Here is a 21,209-nt window from a genome sequence, read left to right as displayed (position 1 = left end):
GACCAATATACAACAGATTCATTAAACATTAGATAAGTTACAAATAACTTCATCCAATCGAATCTATAATATACATAAATAAATATTGTCATATTATAATATATAATTTATATTTATTCAATATACAACCCTATTGACTGATCATGAATTTTTTTTTGTTTAAATGAATTTTTATCATCTATATTGTTTACAATTCAATTTTGAACAATAAAATGAAAAAAAAGAAAAAAAATTTACTTGTTTCACTGTCCTAAATTTGACCGATTAATAAAACAATCTGTGTAACTTTGATCACTTCAATTTCTCAATATAAACATACTTGTTGTGTATAAGTATATATATATATACATGTTTATTACCATTCAAGTTATAGATTATTAGAGAAAGGTGAAAACGTTTTTTTTTTGTCTTAGAGATATATTTGAATGTGAAATATTCAACTGTAATAATTCCAAATAAGCTCAAATATCAAGGTGGTATTTTTTTGTTGTTGTTGAGAAAACAGAACAATAAATATTCAGTGTTTTTTTATTAGCTACCGTGGTTTTTATTTATGTTGATAGAAATCTTCTTCTATGTAAATGTACATCAACACGAGTATACGTTGATCTTATGTATGCGTACAAATATTTAAATAAGTAGGCGCGCGTGTCCACAGAATAAACAGTCCATTCATTTCTTGTATAAGAGTTTTGTTAATGATGTGTTAGTAAAATTTTCTTTTTCGGTGTTTTTTACCTTTCCTTTTACCTTTAATTATTTCATCATATTGACATCTATTTTTAACAAAATAGATAAACATACTGTTGGTCGAATGACAACTATTTAGTTAGTATTGATTATTGATACATTTCACTATAAAACTTGCATCAGAATATATTGTTGTTGGCCGTGAAAAATATTTTAATTCAACACAAACTAATTTCAAGTGGTTTAGTGTTGAAAACCAAAGATAAACGGTAGACTTTTGAATGGTGCTAACCAACCAGCTATCACCAGTGAAATTGAAGAAGTTTTAGTTTTGTGGTCAATGTTAACAATTGAGTAAAAATTCAGGAATAAGCATTTTCAAGTATTTTTTTAATACATAATGTGGTGAGATCATCATCCAATGTTACCAATGGTATATTTTGTAAGGTTAACATTATCAAATTTCACAAGTCACAGCTTTCCACTGGAACTTTGAGAGTTAACCACGAGATGGATAATAAATGAGTCCAATGAAACGAGTTATTTCTTGGCTAAATCTATAGTTACTGAGAACGTTTTAAATGATGAATGATATATATCTCATGTAATAAATCATTTTCAAATTATAAAAATTATTCATGAAGCCATTAAAACTCATAAGTGATTAACTTCAAGATGAAACTATCAGCATTCTAAGAAGAAGCTCTAGTTGATAGAATCACTCATAAAATAAGACAATAAATCAAGCTATATCACAAATTAACCAAAGTCTATTTTGATTGGTAGGACATAGTTGGGAGGGAACCTTGAAAATGGGTTGCATCCTTAATCGACGCGTTAGCAATGATTTTATGGCAATTGATACTCTCCGTAGGATTATAAATCTAGCTCAATAGAATTAGTGTCAGAGAAGTTATCAGTGAACTTGTCGAACTGAAGATCGCTTTTTGTAAGACTATGACATGAATACTAACTGGTCATCAATGTTAAAGAATGGGTTCGGAAATGTAGTCTAATGGATTTTCACTCCGTAGTCTAAATATATATGTTGCTTGCTGGATAACCCTAAAGTTTTGCATTGGATCTTTAATACGTTCGCAAATATCAATCCAAGAAAGCTATACAATGGCATCTGTTTCACAACACTTCTATCGGTCCTTCTTAACAATTATATTCGTATAATTTACTGCCTCAAAGAAAGAATATATTTGGCTTATTCCATTCAACACTTTGATGACCTAAATGATATACTAGCGACTTTAATTGTTTATATTCTGATTATATACCTCAGATACATGCTATTTTGAATATTCTGTTATTCATATTTAGTTTGTTTAAACACAGAACTTTTGTCGACTAGAATATTTATGTATATGTATATTATCAGAAGGGGTTTGTGGAGATTTTAGGAATTTCACAGATTGAAATGTTGAGTCAGTTGAAGCTAGACCACCATGGAAAACCTGGAAGCACTAGATGGCCATTTTGTCCTGGTGTGGGACTCCTCAGCAGTGCGCATCCACGATCCCCCACCCCGCGAGATTCGAACCCAGGATCTACTGGTTTCGCGCGTGAGCACTTGACCATTAGACCACTGGGAGGGCATACGGTGGCGTAACTTCGTGGGTTGGTTGAAGTTAGATTTTAACACCGTTGGATGCCGGCTCAGTGGTCTAGTTGGTGAAGCGCTTGGCGCGAGACTGATAGGTCCTAAGTTCGAATCTCGCGGCTGAGGGATCGTGGATGCGCACTGCTGGGGAGTCCCATACTAGGACTAAACGGCCATCTAGTGCTTCCAGGTTTTCCATGGTGGTCTAGCTTCAACTGACTCATAATTTCAATCTGTGAAATTTCTAAAATCTCCACAAACACCTTCTGAGAATAATCATCTGCTCACTAGTGACTGACTTCAAGAGATACTCCTGGAGTCCTAGTAGGAAGCCGTTACCAGTGGAGTTCAACCAGGTCTGTTGTGAGATATCAGCTCACTGAAGACGATGGTATACGGTGGCGCAACTCCGTGGATTGGTTGAAATTAGACATTAACACCATCGGATGCCGGCTCAGTGGTATATGTATATTGTTGAGCCAAACTGACTTAGTTCATAGCACAGCTTTAAGTGATTGATTGATCAACATTTTTTTCACAATATTAATCTTTTCCAAAGTTGTTTGAAAAACAAAAATTATATGCTTAAAGAAGCATAACAATTCATTCTTCAAATATTAGATCACTGAAAATGGAACAAAATAAGAAAGTATATTTTAGTGAAATTGAAATTGAACTAAATTTAATTTAGTCGATATGATTTTAGCAATACAACTCTACTATAAGCAATTTACATATCTAATTAAATCAGAAGGGGATTTGTGGAGATGTTAGAAATTTCACAGATTGAAATCATGTAGTGCAACTTCGTGGATTAGTTGAAGTTAGACATTAACACTATTGGATGCCGTGCTTCTAGGTTTTCCATGGTGGTCTAGATTCAATTGACTCATGATTTCAATCTGTGAAATATCTAATTAAATAAATATTTTTATGTTGCATTATTTGTCACTACTTTTTTTGTTCAGTAGAATATAATTAAAGTTACTAATTATTTAAGATGTGAACTAATGTAATTATATTTACTTCCTTTTTAATTCAATATTAGTAATAAAAATTAAGAAAACGGATTCGTAATATCGAAAAACCAAAAAAATTACATTTAGGTTTTATTTTATGAAGTTTCATGAAAACTGTTTTCATTTGTGAATAGTATTCGTCAGAAACTAAATTTCCCTTGGAGTATCTATGAAAACTAGACAGTAGTGAATAGATGGATTGTCCTAGTGTATATTTTGTAATACTCTCTTTGATTTTGTGCTCAAGTGACAGTTACTCAAACAATGGAAGAAAAAAAAACGAAGAAAATCTTTTTTTTGTCAATTTCATTTTGTTAAATTTTGCAATAGTCAATTTATTTACTAAAAGTAGTAGCATATAATAAAATACAAGTGTGCTGTGTAATTTCTAAAAAATACTAAAATGATATCTTGCTACAAATTACTTATCAAAATCAAATATTCAAAGGAAATTATGTATTAACTGAATGGTTAATGAAAGATGCTAAGATGATGATAGTTTGTGAATAAATGATGATTGTCTACCTCAGATCAGTTCGTAATTTAAACTGTGAGATTAAGTGAATGTTGAAATGATATCTAACCAGTGATTGTGAAAAACTAATTAATATAAAGTAAAACAACAAAAGTTTATAAAAGATATAAAGAACAGTTAAGACTAAGGTAGAATGGGAGATTGAACAAACTGTTTTTGTATGGAAAAGTTGGGACTGAATTAGTAAACAACTAGAGACCCTGATGTACATAATTTTTTTACTCCTTCCGATCTGATCCCTTTAACTAAACGAATGATTTTGAGTTAGAATTCTGGTGAAACGGACTGACCGGAATTAATTAAATATTCCCGGATTGTGTGTTTGACTTACATTTTATAGCTCTTTAGATAGCTAGGCAGGGTAACTTTCGGCAATGTCGTTCAAAAAAAACAACTTTATGCATTGATTGATAATTTCTGTACCTAATAGCTAGTGAAGTTTAGTCGGTATATGACTTATCAAACTTAAATGCAATTCGAAATTCGGTAGGTTATTTTACTTATCAGTTTTCTTTGAAACATTGACATTTTGAAGTAGCTGGAGATCGAGAGGTTGTTAGGAGGTTGGTTGATGCAACAAATTATATCAGTATAGCTATCTTAATAAACTATATTCATTTTTAAAATGTGTTTTCCTTTATTATATTATTTTGTGGTTTACAAGATATCAAATGAATTAACTTATTTAATTTACACATGATTTTTAGACGTACGAAAATCCTAGAACATGTCGATCAAATAAGGTAAGTTAAATAATGAACGGTTAGTTATTTTGTTTATTGACTAAGTATATGTCAAATTGAATTCATCAAATAAAATATGTATAATATTAGTCTAATTTCTATGTTTGCTTATTAATTTAGAATGACATTTCACATGATTAAAACATCTATTAACAATTTAATGATGATGTTCCACATTTCATTTGGTTTCAATTTTAAATAGATTAGTAAATTAAATGATCTTATTGTGTAATCTATTAATTAAAACAATGGTAATACACTTGTGACAGCATATATAAATTTCACAGGTTGAAATCATGAGTCAATTGAAGCTAGACCACCATGGAAAACCTGGAAGCACTGCACGGCCGTTTCGTCCTAAAATGGGACTCCTCGGTAGTGAGCATCCAGGAGAACCTCCTGGAGTTCTAGTGAGAAGCCGTCACCAGTGGAGTTCAACCAGGTCTGTTGTGAGATATCAACTCACTGAAGACAATGGTGTTCGGTGGCACAACTTCGTGGATTGGTTGAAATTAGACATTAACACCGTTGGATGCCGGCTCAGTGGTCTAATGGTTAAGTGCTCGCGCGCGAAACCACTAGGTCCTGGGTTCGAATCTCGCAGGGGGCGAGGTCGTGGACGCGCACTGCTGAGGAGTCGCACAATAGGACGGAACGGCCGTCCGGTGCTTACAGATTTCCCATGGTGGTCTAGCTTCAATTGACCCATGATTTCAACCTGTGAAATTTCCCAAAATCTCCACAAAACTCATTCTGATATATAAATTTGTTTTACTCAAATTAAACACTATTATCCACCGATCAGTTACTCGTATACACTAGTATGAATAGATGAATTAACTTATGAAATATATGGTAAGTAACCATATATATGTAAAACTGATAAACTGGTTTAGTTTCTTTCATTTAAATTTTCACTAATTTATGATAGGATAAAAATGGAGTAACTTTGTTGTTATAAATCTAATTTCGTATATAAAGAATTTGTTGTAGAAAATCATAGTACAGACTAATAAAATCCAATCTCAAATATTACAATAACATGAATGACCCAAAACCCCTACAAATATCTGACTACCATTTGAATAGGTCAGCAACTATCTCGAATCAGTAGCTTGGTAAATAATGGTTTGATATTTGAAGTGATAAATATTGAACTCGAGTGTTAGTGTGAACACAAATACTTGAATCCAGGTGCATTCAACTGGCGAACCCTAAAATAGTAAAATTGCATCCTGGATTCTAATATAAATCATAATTCAAAAATATCACAACTCTCCATTTAAATTAATCCGATGGTATTATATAGTGTCCGGAGTGTTTTTGTTTATACCACTATTGCTAACAGAGAATTACTAGGATAAATTAACTTAATGACAGTAAATTGGCTTCTAAGGCACATATTCTATTGGTTTTATTGGAGAATACAGTATTATTTGTGGAAGCTTTGACAGATACATATGGTCAGATTAACATATACTTTCATGTGTAATTATATTCCTTGAGGAGTATAAATATACAAGGTTTTAGTTTAAGCATCAGAAGTTTACCCAGAAATGAACAACCTTCGGAACTAGTAGAAAAATAGTTCTAACTAATGAACGAAATAGGATGGGACTTTGTGAACATGGGTTACTCAGCTAGAACACAACTCATCATTTAGTGTCGTTCACAAGGTGAACGAAAGCTTAACATGTACATTGTGAATCCAGAATTATCTATGCGAAATAAACTTGTGTGGACCGCCATGATTGTATAGAATTGATGGATTATGACTAGAAGTGGAATATGGTAGGCGCATTTCGTTATGTTTTGAATTCATCATAGATTTACCGTTACCGCAGTATTGTTATTCATATTAAGACTCCATTCATGTAATTTTCGCTGAACAGTCCTAAATTGGGCTAAATGTGTATAGTGCGTCCGACTGTTAGCTACAATCTATCCATTCTGTTCAACTTTTGACAAACGATCATGTTGAAACAATCTATTCAGGATGGACATACACCAGCAACGATTGGTTAGAGTTCAATTCTAATCATTAACAATGAGGACAATTCAAATACTACATCGATAACCTGCAATTTTCACAAGAACCCAACCTTTTCAGGTTGAACTATAGTAAATTTTATTTGCAAATGTTTGAGAATTGTTCTATTACAGGTGAAATGAATGAGATCTCGAATGTTCCTTACGCTTAACATGACAACACTCCAAGATTAATATTCCACATGCTGACAGAGATAGCGAACAAAGGATTTTAGCGTAGCTTTATGTTCCAAAAAGAAGTCAAAAATTAGAAAGAAGCAACTCTGTTTACATAGTATCATGAAATAACCTTGGAGCCCATAACAAAGTTAGCAAACTAAAAGCCATAGCAACCAATCAGATAAAGGCAAATGTTGTTGCGAAAAGCTGAATTAGGAAAATACCATTGAAGTTAACTTTTAAAGAAATAACTTATATTTAATTACAGGAAAACTTGATAAACTAAGGTCGCTTTAGCACTTTCATGTATTTTTATGGTATTTTTGGAACAATTGTTTTAAATTCCTAATGATTATATTTTTAATCTCTGAATAGGAATAATCGAATTTTGAACGTTAGCTTATTTTTAACTCCCAAGTTATTCTGTTTGACAAGTTGATGATAATAATAATAGAGGAATTTTATACATTATTATTGTACATAAACATGTAGTGTTGTGCAGCTTTGAGAATCAAATCTCCGAAAAAATAGCACTTCACTGAGTCATTCACTTGGTTTGAATCTACACAGTGGGTGCTTACTATTCATTCAGTATTCCAACTAAAAACGTTTGTTTTTCCATGAAACATTCTTTTATTATTATTGATCTTTAAAGAATTGAAATTAAGTGATTTTCTATAAATAATCGTTGTTTTTCCCGACATAAGACGTTTATAATCTAGAGTATAAGGAATAATTATTAATGGTAAACGAAGATTCCGAGTACTGCCAAATTTTATGTCCTCGTTTCCGTCGCTACTTGACTGATCCTTCCGGTCTCCCGCATTGTCCGGACGTTCCACGTATCTATAAAAATTGTTGCTCTGGTTATTAGAAGGAGCATCAGCCTCGTGATTTCCGAAGATTCTCGGCTATCATCCTGGGGGAACATAATTCTTCCTTCAACTCCCACGGCAAAGTTTAAATATTTAAATTTGTGTAATCTGGTTAACGTTTTTTAGCAAGGTTTTTTTAACGGGATGGGGTTAACTACCCAATGCCTGACCCTCCTCCTTCACACGGGCTTGAGATAGGCAGTAACCCTAGAAGAGCTACAGGCGTCAAGATAGTTCTACTGTATGGAGCTAAAAATTGGACAACTACTACAACCATCATCAAAAAGATACAAGTATTTATGCACAGTTGTCTACGCAAGATACTCAGTATCCGTGGACTGGCTACCATCAGCAACAGCCCTTTGTGGGAGAGGACAAACCAGCTTCCAGCTGAAGAGGAAATTAGGAAAAGTCATTGGAAGTGGATAGGACATACATCACGGAAATCACCAAACTGCACCACGAAGCAATCCCTAACTTGGAATCCCGAAGGTAAACGGAAAAGTGGAAGTCCGAAGAACACATTAAGTCGAAAATTGGAAGCAGACATGAAAAGGATGAATAGCAAGTGGAAACAACTAGAAAGGATTGTTTAGTACGAGGTTGGATGGAGAGTGCTGGTGTGCAGTCTATGCTCCTCGACGAGGGGTAACAGGCGTAAGTAAGTAAGTAAGTAAGTAAGTAAGTAAGTAAGTATGTAAACGAAGATTATGGATACTATGAAATTTAAAGATAGTCCGCCCAAGAGATTAACTCTAGCTAAGCAATCATTGTACCAAAAGAGCACTGAATAGCTGTTATGTCGTAGTGTAAAACGCTTTGGCAAGGCTTATCAAGAAGGATGAAACCCAGTAACTTCAAATCTCCTGGAGAGTCCATGACTTTCACACCAATGTGAATTGACATCCAATAATTCATACTGTTATTTCCAGACTGTATAAATAGACTAGATTATGGTTGTTTTAAACAAATCGACACTGCATCATAACTGGCATTTTTTTATATTTCTAGATGTCCCGTTTTATTTCTAACCGGTGCATTAGCATCACATAATCATACAGTCTTTCGTCTATACAATGCTGTTCTATCCGCTGTACGCAATGATCCAAATCTACAAGGCAAAGTTGAATTGATTCAACTAGATAATGTGGCAAATGTATTAAGTGAACAGGTAAGAATTATGTTGTATTTATAATAACACTGGAATATGTTATAAATACGTGTATTTATTTTGAAGATAACTTCTTATCTTGTTATCAGTTTTGAGAATTAAGGTAAACAACCACCACGAATTTTTTTCAGTTCCATGGCTTAGAAACAGACGAAACCCGTGTCACGCAACAGCTGGTGAACTGACGACCATATATTTAGATGATCTGAAATAAAGATTATTGAATTTCATAGTTTATATCAAGGATTGATCTTAATAAGTAACCACTGAAAGTAAGGGAGCATTAGACAAATATTCCGTCCCAGTATGAGGCTTACCACCAGTGGACATTTGTGAGCTTATTGAAGCTAGAACGAAGAACCTCTGATTCTCTCTTCAAGAGCTTAATATTTCGATCTATGGGTTGTAATTCAGTGATGTACATTTATAACTTAAATTGTTACGATGTACTGCGTACTTCATTCCATTCCTAGGGAATCGTGGATGCACACTATTGAGTCCTGTATTAGGAGAAAACAATTGTCTAGTGCTTCTTGATGTTCAGTAACTGTTTAACTAAGATAATTCCACGATACAAACTATACGACATGCGTATTGTATAAATCAGTGAATGTTCAATTCAAGAAAAACACATCTGATGTATTCGCAAAATCTATGTATTATCATTAGTATTATTATCATAACTAAACAAATGTTCTATTTCAATGGTTAAGATCATGAGTCAATTGAAGCCAGACCACCATGGGAAATCTGTGAGCACCGGACGGCCGTTCCGTTCTATTGTACGACTCCTCAGCAGTGCGCATCCACGACCTCGCCCTCTGCGAGATTCGAACCCAGGACCTAGTGGTTTCGCGCGCGAGCACTTAACCATTAGACCACTGAGCCGGCACCCAATGATGTTAATCCCTAGCTTCAACTAATCCACGAAATTGAGCGACACATTCACCATTGTCTTCAGTGAGTTGATATCTCACAACAAACCTGGTTGAACTCCACTGGTCACTACTTCTCACTAGAACTCCAGGATATACCTCGTGAAGCCAGTCACTAGTGAGCATATGTTGATTAATATCAGATGGGTTTTGTGGAGATTGTAGTAATTTCAATGGTCTATTTATTCGCAATTTACTCATATATCATTATGCAATTTTATTAATGTTATTAAGTAACAAGAATTACTTCATTCTAAAAACTACATTTTTCAATATTTCGAAATTACAAAAAAAATACCGTATAATTAACAACAACAAGACATTTGCCTAAATACATTTACAAATGTACACACATAGGGAGAGAAGAAGATGGAAGAATTTCCTTTTGAAAAAACATTCATACATACTAGTCGTGTTTTGTTTTCTCATCGACTTATTCGATCATTCTAAATTTATATTTCTACATGAAAATAGGTATTAACTAATTGAAGTAAGAGTAGATCAACACAATCCATTCTCATAGGACGATGTGTATATATATGCTGAAAGAATATTAATCATATGGATTAATTGCGTAGTAGTAGTGGTAGTAAACGTGTCAAAACTCCATTACAGCATTAGTATACAAACAAATTAGGTTTTTTTCATTATAAATTACAAGTCCATTCTTACATTGAATAAACATTGAATTCGATAATAATTTTTTGAATTGTCTTTTTTTTGTGAATAATTTGCAAGAAATTCACTAGGTTAAAAATAGTCTTCAACATGAAATAAATAAAAGAATTATCTGTGTATATTTTACTATAGTTCTATATTTTTTCTTTGTTCAACACATTCAACTCTATAGGAAATGAATTACAGTATCTATAAGAGTTATCATTGGCATGTTACCACAAAATAAATATCTAAATCTTTTAGAGAAGAATCACTGAGTAGTCGTAGTAGTAATAGTAGCAGCTAATATTAAAACAATCAATTCTACTGCAGGTCACTGACATATCGGGTACTCAAACTCTTGATAATAACTCCCTAGCCACTCATCGATTCCCCAGAATTCTCCTAGCTTACATCTCTAACGGAATATATAAGATGGAAAATATGGACAGAAACTTTGCTTTCAAAAGTAGTCTATGTACAGAAAGCAGGAGAACCTATAGATATACAAGTGACCCTGATATTCGGGGAGTTTCTTGAGACAATAACACTATAGAGAGTTATCCAATCAGAGTGTTTCACATAATTCATTGCATTTTTAGAAGTGTTTGCGAAGTTTCCACTGAATGTTGATTGAATAAAGTGTTTAAAGTCTTTTTGCATCTTCTGAATGCTTATTAGATACATTCTCGAGAGCTTTCAATCATTACTAGGGAACTGAACAGCTTAGTGATAACATCACTAATTGTGATACTGAGTGACATAGATCCGAAACCTTCTTCTAGTATTAAGCATATCATTATTACAGATATTCTGTGTAACACTAAGTATTAGGGTTTCCTTCTAATTGCATACAGTCATTTGAATTACAATAAATAATCATTGATAATATTACATAACCATGGTTTTAAGTTGAAAGTAATTGAATTTCAACGATGTATATGATTCAACCTCAACCTTTATTATTATTATTTCGACACAAAAATATTGGCACAAGAGGGCACCAAATATATATGCGCCACACCATATTTGTGTGTGTGTGGGCTGTGATACTGCCCGGGTGCCCAGACCGAAGCAGGTAGTTTTCTTAAGGGGCCACGCCCCGAGCCTTCGACCTAAATGTCTAACCCACAAGGCAGTGGAGCGTCGTGGGGAGATGCAGTCCCATGATAGCCGGTGACCAACGATTGGTTCATACGCCATTTGTTTCCGCAGGGTACTGGTGCCCAAGTGCACCATTGGTTTGGGATCCGGTTAAAGCGCCAGATATTCGCTTTTTGTCCTCTCTTTTTCGTAAACAACACCGATGGTGCGAGAAGGTAGTTAGTAGGACTTCCCTGACAGAAGCTGTATACGCGTGACCGTGTGAGAGCATTTCGAGAGGGAAAGCGGGCCCACCTCACTCTCGGCCATACCAGGGTATTTGGGGGCAACCTAATAAATAAATGATGAGTTACTCGTATGGAAACTCAAAATAATTTCAAATTAATTCCATGATGATAGATATATATAGTGTTATTTCAGTACAAAACCCACACTATATATATATATATATATATATATATATATATATATATATATATATATATATATATATATATATATATATATATATAGTCGATATTCTATTTATCATTTATTCATTGAATCCTTTTGAAAATCAAATCATTATAATTTATCAAATTGATATATCCGCTAATTACTTGATGCGAGTAGTATACATGTCAAAATCTTATCAAATTATGTATATAAGTTTTATTCTATATATATATATTTTTTTAATTTCTCCTTTTGATAACAAAATAGAAAGTTATGTAATTATTTAAATCCCTTTGAAGTATTGACCTAATTCTATGAAATTTTATAAAATAATTATAAACATAAATGATAAACATGAAATATCATAAGTCATTAAGATTAATTGTCATTAATTCTAATAAGGTTATGATATGTGTATATATTTTTATTTATACACATAATCATATAGATATTGTTAATTTTAACTTTCTACAATAATATACAAGTACATAAATTATTTTTTATTTATTTATTTCAACACATACATAATGGTACAAAGAGGCACCAAATACATATGCGCCGCACAAATCTCATTCGATATGTGTGAGGGCTGTGAGACTGCCCGGGTGCCCAAACCGAAGCAGGTGGTTTTCTTAGGGGGCCACTACCCGAGCCTTCGACCTGAAGGTCTGACCCACAAGGCAGTGGAGCATCGTAAGGAGATGCAGTCCCATGGAAGCCGATGACCAACAATTGGTTCATACGCCATTTGTTTCCGCAGGGTACTGGAGCCCATGTGCACCATTGGTTTTGAATCCGGTGAAAGCGCCGGACATTCGCTTTTCGTCCTCTCATTTTCGTACATAAATAAGTTAATTGTAAGGAATGAATGAAGCGTGTCAAACATTTCACTTAACTCCAAAGTTTCATCAGACTTGTTGATTTGATATCTAACGGAATTTTAGCTTGAGCTTAAGTCACTTATGACCTGAGCTACTTATTCATCGACCTGTAAATAGCTTGTATATGACCCAAGTGTTTTCTTAGTACTATCTTATGGTTTTTCAAATATGGTCTTTGAAAGTCGAAGACATCCTCATGCTGCAAGTTTTGAACATTACATGCATTCGAAGCATTGATCACGTATATTCCTATCACGGAGTAAGTAGCAGGGTTGAATGCAAAGTACTTGGTAAGGGTGGTAAATCAGTTGATGAGGTTGTGAACCTCCACGAACTGAGGAAGTTGAGACATGTGCCAAATATGTTCAACCAATCCCTGTCTCAATGAGCTATGATGTCTAAGTTAAGATTAGATGGTATGAAAGCGTAAATACGATAAACGATAAACGTAGCACAAGTCCATAAAGGCCTTAGCTGATGTTCTAATCTGTGTTGGTAAGTATAAACTATGTAATTGGCGTCGGTATGATAATTTTGGTCACTGGTTAAAAACATTAGTAATGTAGCTTAGAATCGGTCTCTATGGTGCAGGGCGTTCACTTTTTGTCATCTATCGGATCTGAAGGTCTGAATTATGTTGTCTACAGCTAACATTTTTACTGTTACTCATACTGTCAGTAATTCTACCACTTTGGGATATATGTTTCAATTTCCTATGATCGTGTAGTATAGCTACTTCAACCGATGTACATGTATGTACCAGGTTTTATGTTGCATATGATCTACTGACTAAATGATGTAGAACCCATGTCTATACATCATTTAAAATGTTGTTCAATTTTCCTTAGTTTAAAATCTCCAGATTAGGTTTTTTTGAAATATTAGACAATAAATTATCATTGATATGTGACTAGTGAACTTAAATGTGATTGACCAGTAAGCGTGAACTTATAGACACAACTTACTAACTATTCAACATGTGATTTACTTTTTATTATTGATTTTTACTCAGGAAATACTGAGTGTAAACTGTAGACCATGTTGAATGAAGTATTGTCTAGTCTATACTCTAGTTCTCTAATTTTTGTTCTTGAATAGCGTATTTGGTATAACATGGTTGAGTCTGTGCATATTTTACTAATCGAGTATCCAGTCTAGTGATCGTATAATTTAGATCACCAGCCATATAATTCTATTATATTAGTAAACCGCAAAACAGAAAATATTTCTATTCAAACGTCATATCAGTTATTCACTCTTGCTAATCCAAGCATTGTACGGCTATCATCAAACTAGATTATACATTTTTTTAATCAAGATTCATGTAATTACTGGCTTTGTATTTTGTTAGGAATATTCGTGTAATTTATTCTCAAAACAATATGGATATATATATATATATATATATATATATATATATATATATATATATATATATATATATATATATATAATCATTCGTTTTAATTAAAAATCAAACCAGCTAATTTTTTTTACTTTCCATTCAGCCTGAAAAAGTTGCCGAATGTCTACAATTTTTTATCCAAGGATTAGGTTTAGGTAAGTATATATATGTAAATATTATAGTAATGATTCATTCATTACCTTAAGTAAATTTAAACACTTATTATGTAATTTCACAAGTTGAAATCATGAGTCAATTGAAGCTAGACCACCATGGAAAACCTGGAAGCACCGGACGGCCGTTTCGCCCTAGTATGGGACTCCTTAGCAGTGCGCACCCACGACCCCGCACTCCGCGGGATTCTAACCCAGGACCTAGTGGTTTCGTGCGCGAGCACTTAACCATTAGACCTCTGAGCCGACATCCAGTGGTGTTAATGTCTAACTTATTATGTAAGCTTTATTTCTAGGAATTCTAAATATTATTTTGTACTTGGCTATGTACTCAGTTCTTTATTACATATTACTTCTGTGGCACATTATTAATACTGTTTGATCACTGAATTGTGATCAAATCTCATTTTGTCTATTCCTTAAAGTCTTCACTGAACTACATAAATCAATTTGAGATGCGACCATTAGTCTGAATGACTACACATCGCGTGTATTATGTCGAGACTATAGAGTTTTCTGTCATCTAATTCTGAATACCTAATATCTTAGAATGGTAATAGTACCAAACTCCAAAAACTGAGACATTCAGAACAAGCTTTAAACCTATTACCTACTGACTAAAAGTTCAGTGCTTTATCGACTAAGCCACCAGTTGATCATTAATCCAAAATTAAATATGTCAGTTGTATGAATTAAAATGATTATCATGTATTATCATTTTGTTTTGTACAAAATGAGAACATTAATTGTAAATATGATTACATCACCTGTAAGACATTTATTCAAACTAGAATCTACAGATGGGTGTTGGATCATTATTCTGTATCATTACAACTATTATAAAAGAAGGTTTTAAGATTTGTTACTGTGAGTCAGTCAGTCATAACATAGAACCTGTATGTACGTACATCGGTCCAAGTTGTCATACCCCATTAGCATAGAGAGATAAGTTGTCAGGCCGTAGCCTAGAATAGTAGAGATAGTAACAGTATTTGTGATAATAGGAAAGATTAGGGATCAAAGATACGACTCGAAAAGAAAATATAAATTAGTAAAATAAAAACAAGAAAAGGTTTGAGGAACTTAGGATCTCAGAATTTGAGGAAAGACAAAGAATAGATGCACCTGTGCCATTGCAAACGAGTTTGAGTCATGTCATTCAAAGTTTCTAATCATTGGTTACGATGATCATGCGGACCACAACCAGGTAATCTACACCTAATAACATGGCCAAGTCCAACTGTCAGTGACTTCATGGGCTGGTGCCATGTTCTGACTTGGCCGCCCCTAGCTACCCTCCAGCCTACTGCTACACCAGAAAACATCTGTTGGGCATACGTAACATATGCCCCAACTACCTCAATTGATCAAGATTTACTACCTCATCAATTGATTTGCCATCATTACCTAGTACTCTATTCCTAGGCACTGTCGACTCCGTGGTCCGAAAATATACAAGAAACGCTTTAAAGATATCTATGATCGAATAACAGTAACCTACGAATATCCTCTAATCTTAATGGCCACGTTGCACATCCATAAAGTAGAACAGAGTGAACTGCTGTGCAATAAACTTTGCCTTTGTTTATAAGACGGATACCTTGCCATAAGCTCTTACTCGACCAGTGGTGTTTGAGTAAACAGTATGTACAAGATTAATTTACTTCTTTGGTACCCCTTTCAGCAACAAACACTGACACAGAACCTCGCGATAAACGAAATCGAGCACCGATTGAAGGTCAAAGAATACTACTACAAACGAACGTCGAAAAGTTTGTCTATGTTCCAGAATCTGCCAAAAGCTGAATGCTTCTTCTACGCATGAGCTCTAGTTAGATGTCTAAGTATTGTTGAGGCTAATATTTCAGACAATACATTGGTTAAACTGATTCATTTTAGATTGTCACAAAAGGATTATTGTCCTTTCTTGTGAACTGGGACAATCGGCGATCGAGACCAGACAGATGGGATTACGTCCAGTTACCAGATTTTAGCTAAGGTTACAGCTAATCTGACTGGACTCGATTCCTGGATAAGTTTGATCAGTTGTCTGCTGTTACCTATCACTGATGCCTTTTCCATTTCTTCTACTTTCGCTACCCACCACTGTTCACAATCGTAATGTAGGCTTTCTGTCAGCCTACGTTTAAGCTGTCTCGCCTTCTCATTTTGTTCAGCGCTAGATGAGATGAATCTACGAGCACCTGTCAATGCTGTAGACGCTGCTGAAATCCACTGATTTCTCCCAACCTTTTGCATTAAATATATCGCTACTATTTCCACAGTCTTTTAGATATCGTACCAAGCAACCTCGAGGTTGATATCACTTTTAAGGTTGAATAGCTCCTTTTCTAGTTGTTCCTGAAATATATTCCTAATTTTTTCATCATTAAGTTAAACTCTAAGGGGTTTCTATGTCCAGTAAGACTCAGACAAATCTGTGCTCGAACTAGAGCCTTGTCCAAGTCTAAACATGTGCTCTAGGACGACCGCCTCCAGCGATGGATAATGGCAATGTGATCTATTTAAGTTCATAGGTGAGTCTGTTGTAAAGGCTGCTATGTCAGACGATGTTCCTCCTTTCGTTCCAAGTAAGTGTTTGCCAGAAATAAACAGTTATCTGGGCATATTTGCAATAGACGATCTCCAGTATCTGCTCGCTGAATCGCAATACCATAAAATCCACCTAAGTGCCTTTCGGATTGGTTTAATTTACCTACTTGAGCATTAAAATCACCCGCCACTATTGCTACATCAGAGCGTTTGGTTTTTTGAAGCAAGTTGGATGGCTTCCTATAAAATTCATCGGTGGGAGGGTAGGCAGAGACAATGAGAAGACAACGGCGTGTGTCCCGATCTTTTCGAATTCATTCTGTTCCGTTTAGTCAAAATGACTATCTATTGAAACATACTCAGACGGCGTCTGTTCTGATTTAGAAAATAATGCTATGCCTACATCAGCGAGGCCAGGGGAAGTGACAGCGGGGCTCCCAGATACTTGAAGGGTAAATCGTGATTGTTCTTTATATTGACAAGGTGGGGTGAAATGGATGACCGTTCTTGGATCCAGTATGCGCGTTTTGGGAACGCAGCATACATCAATGGCTCTAGATTCTAGAGTCCTAACTGGAGAAGCCTGTTTTCCTACCTGATACAAGGTCTGAACACTAACATCCTCAACATGTGGTTTAGACCGTGGTTTCAGCAGACCGGGAATAACGTTTTATGAACTCAAATCATTAGTATTGATGCCTCATGGTGATAAAAATAAATTAGAAGGGTTATCCGTGCGGATGAAAGACTTATTAAGAGGTTAAGGAAAGATTTGTTCATCAACAGAATCTTCTCGGTTGCCGATATAGTTATTGAGTACGAATGTCATTTCACAGTTGCTCACACTGCGGAAGGATATTTCCTCTTGAGAAACATGAAAAAAGGTTAAATTAGTGGTGGTCTTAGCAACCTAGGGAAACGACCACAGCGCCTAATGGGAAACTGTTTGAGGCCTTCCGCGCACGGTTCTTTTTATCGAAAGTCTTTCATGTGTTAGCTCCCCACTTCAAAATGCCTTACTGCCGGAGACGGAAATCTGTAAGGTGTGGTGAGGTGTGACATTTTAGGATCTACCTTTTCTAATCCCCACCTTCTGTTTTGAAAAGGCAGCATCGCTGCAGATGTTGATTGTTCGAGGGAAACGCCTTACTGTTGTCATACCCATCTACAGTCAACAGTACGATTTCTTCCTCGAACTTTGAGTTGCTACTTTTTGTCTTACCATTCTACAACCGACCTACCTGACATGGTAAAACCTAAGGGAACGATGTGTTCCAGCTAATGTAGCTTGGCTCAGTCATGGTGATAAACAAGCACGACTAACTCAAGGTAGCAGCAACGGTCGGGTTGTTATTGTGAGAACAATTTAGATCATTGAAATGATAAATGGAAGACTGATGTATAGACAATGTGGAGTGAGCTAATGGAATCGACTGATTCCATACAACAACTTTAATATGAACTGCCATTTAAAGACAAAACAACTAACCAATATATATATATATATATATATATATATATATATATATATATATATATATATATATATATATATATATATATATATATATATATATATATATATATATATATATATATATATATAGACAGATAAGCAAGATTTCTCTAATTAAAATCACAACTAATTTTACCAAATAAAGTAAGCATTGCTTATTCACTTGTATACACATTTTTATATTAAAAAGTAACACACACCATGTTTTCTGTTCAATAAAGACGTACAATAGGCCTCCATACTTTTTAATAACGAATATTCTTAGGAAATCCAAGAAATATTGATTACTTTTAATGATGATAACACACTAAAGTAAACAACTATTTAAGTAGATTAAACATTTCAATGCAAGTCATCAAGACTACAAGAATGCTGCAAAGTAATGGAGACCATCGACCTCTTATGTTGATGAAATGTTAAATAAGCGTGACGTGTTGTGCTTTCCATTTGCTGACCAACTTTCCGGTTAACTGCTTATGAACTAAATAGAATGCATATATCTATCCACGTTATTTTAACAAAATGTATTCATTCGACTAAAGAATAAAAAATGTGAATAAATTCTTATATTAAATTATAAAACAAGTAGTCAGCGATGATTCCCCAGTTACTGAAATCTCGATATTGAATCAGAAATGTAGTGATTAAAAGTCAAAAGGTTAGCATAACTTTGTTTGCTTGAACGCATAAATATTGATACAAGGAGGCACCAAATACATATGCGCCACACAAGTCACTTAATTTGTGTGTGGGCTGTGATACTATCCGGGTGCCCAAACCGAAGCAGATGATTTCCTTAGGGGGCCACACCCGGAGCCTTCGACCTAAAGGTCTAATCCACAAGGCAGTGGAGCAACGTAAGGAGATGCAGTTCCAACAGTTGGTTCATACGCCATTTGTTCCCTCAGGATCATGAAGCCCATGTGCACCATTGGTTTGGAATCAGGGTTTTCCGACTCCCCTAGGTAGATCCTCCATATTCACCAACCTGGTTAAAGCGCCGAACACTCGCTTTTCGTTCTCTCAACTTCGTAAAAAACACTCCTGCCGCGAGAAGGCAGTGAGTAGGACTTCCATGGTAGTGCCTGTATACGCGTGGCCATGTGAGAGCACTTCGAGAAGGAGAGCGGACTCTCCCCACCCTCGGTCGTACCAGGGCATTTGTTGGCTTAACTACCTACATCTGTAACAAATAGAGCATACATAAACTTTTTTTTTCATTTTAGCTGGTGGCTTAGTTAGTCGACGAATGAGTAGTACAATACCTGTAGCTAGAAATAGATCATTATCAATGGAAGAATATGATCAACCAAAAGGTGCATCAAATTGTATATTTCATAAAAATCGTAAATATAGTACAACTACTGGGAGATTAATACAAGATGAAAGTCCAATTAATGAACAAGAAGATCAAACTGAAGCTTAATTATTATACTCAAAATTATATAACTATATATAAACGTATATAATTAGATCGTTCTACCTTACTATTTCTGAAAATAGATTCTTTTAAAAAAAAAAAAACAAGTATCATTATACATATACAACAGTAATAATCATGTATCTTGATTATACAACGTTCTAAGAGGTTCAACACTACAATTTCAACGCACTCTCTTTTTTCTTTACTAATAACTAGGCTTTTTGTTTCCTACTTGTTTATTTCTATCTGTCTAGTTTTACAAAATTATTCTTCAGTAATAACAATAAACAATTTTGTTTAATGATTTTTGTACTGTTTTCCTTTTTCTTTTTCAAAAAAAAAAGAAATAATAATCTATTTAGTAAACTTATTAGTTAGGAAAAATTTTCTTTTCTCTTCTCTTCTTTCTCTACTGTTACCACCACTACTACTACTACCACTACCACTACTAACACCATCACTACTACCACCACCACTACCACTACAAATTCTTATGTTGTCGATTGAATTACAATCAACAACAAAAAAAGAAAAGAACAAGAGACCATCTATCATGAAAATAAACCCTTAGTTGATAATCATTACTATTATTATTATAATCATTTTGTATTGTATTTTTACTGTAGTTTTTGTAATAATCATCTTATACTTTGCAGCTACTATTTACCGACTATTCAATTCATTGTCACCTGCTTTTTCATCCTTTAACTCATTTCTCTTTTTGAATGATTTCTATGTTTATTTGTTTTTTTTAACAATTTAATCTGTTGTTTACGTTAAAATCTATTTGTAGAATAATTAATAATAATAATATGATTATTGTTACTTATTATTCTTGTTAGATATACTATAGACTTTTTTTATTTAATGAGTTGATGAATGTTTGCCTATCAACCATAGCCGACAGGTTCAGGAGGTGGGTAGATGAGGTCATCATCATAATCCAACCGACATATATAGGTTGGAACACTTTTCCCATTAGATATTACTATATCAGATAGGTCAGTTAATGAACGGTATGAGTCAAAGCAAAAACTCAAGGTCTGATGATGAAGTCGTACTGTTGACTGTAGAGTGGTATGATCAAAGTAAAAATTTTCCCCCAGAGATCCTGTCATCCCATAATAGAAGGAAGAGGTTATGATAGATCGACTCTAAAAACGTTACACCTTATCTTACCACATAGATTCCCGTTTCCAGTGGTAAAGGCATTAAAGTATGCAACTAACACGTCAAAAACTTCCCACAAAAAGGCTGTGTGTAACCAATCTCTGACA

At 34.3% G+C, this 21,209-nt stretch overlaps 1 protein-coding gene across 2 annotated transcripts in view; it reads left to right on the top strand.

Annotated features, from left to right (window-relative positions):
* The window catches only part of MS3_00004980 (uncharacterized protein), a 40,901-nt gene extending 20,144 nt beyond the window's left edge, over positions 1-20,757 (top strand). For both annotated transcript variants that reach the window (XM_051212981.1, XM_051212982.1), the window contains exons 9-12: positions 4,561-4,596; positions 8,691-8,850; positions 14,371-14,422; positions 19,736-20,757. In XM_051212981.1, coding sequence (XP_051068911.1) covers positions 4,561-4,596; positions 8,691-8,850; positions 14,371-14,422; positions 19,736-19,935 — 448 coding nt within the window. In that variant the 3' untranslated portion in view covers positions 19,936-20,757. The remainder of the gene's footprint in view (positions 1-4,560; positions 4,597-8,690; positions 8,851-14,370; positions 14,423-19,735) is intronic.
* Positions 20,758-21,209: the final 452 nt, after the last annotated feature.

Source organism: Schistosoma haematobium, chromosome 3 (assembly GCF_000699445.3).
Source record: "Schistosoma haematobium chromosome 3, whole genome shotgun sequence".
Classification (NCBI taxonomy): Eukaryota; Metazoa; Platyhelminthes; class Trematoda; order Strigeidida; family Schistosomatidae; genus Schistosoma; species Schistosoma haematobium.
Note: the sequence above shows the minus strand (reverse complement) of the source record. Positions and strands in the feature narration are given on the sequence as shown.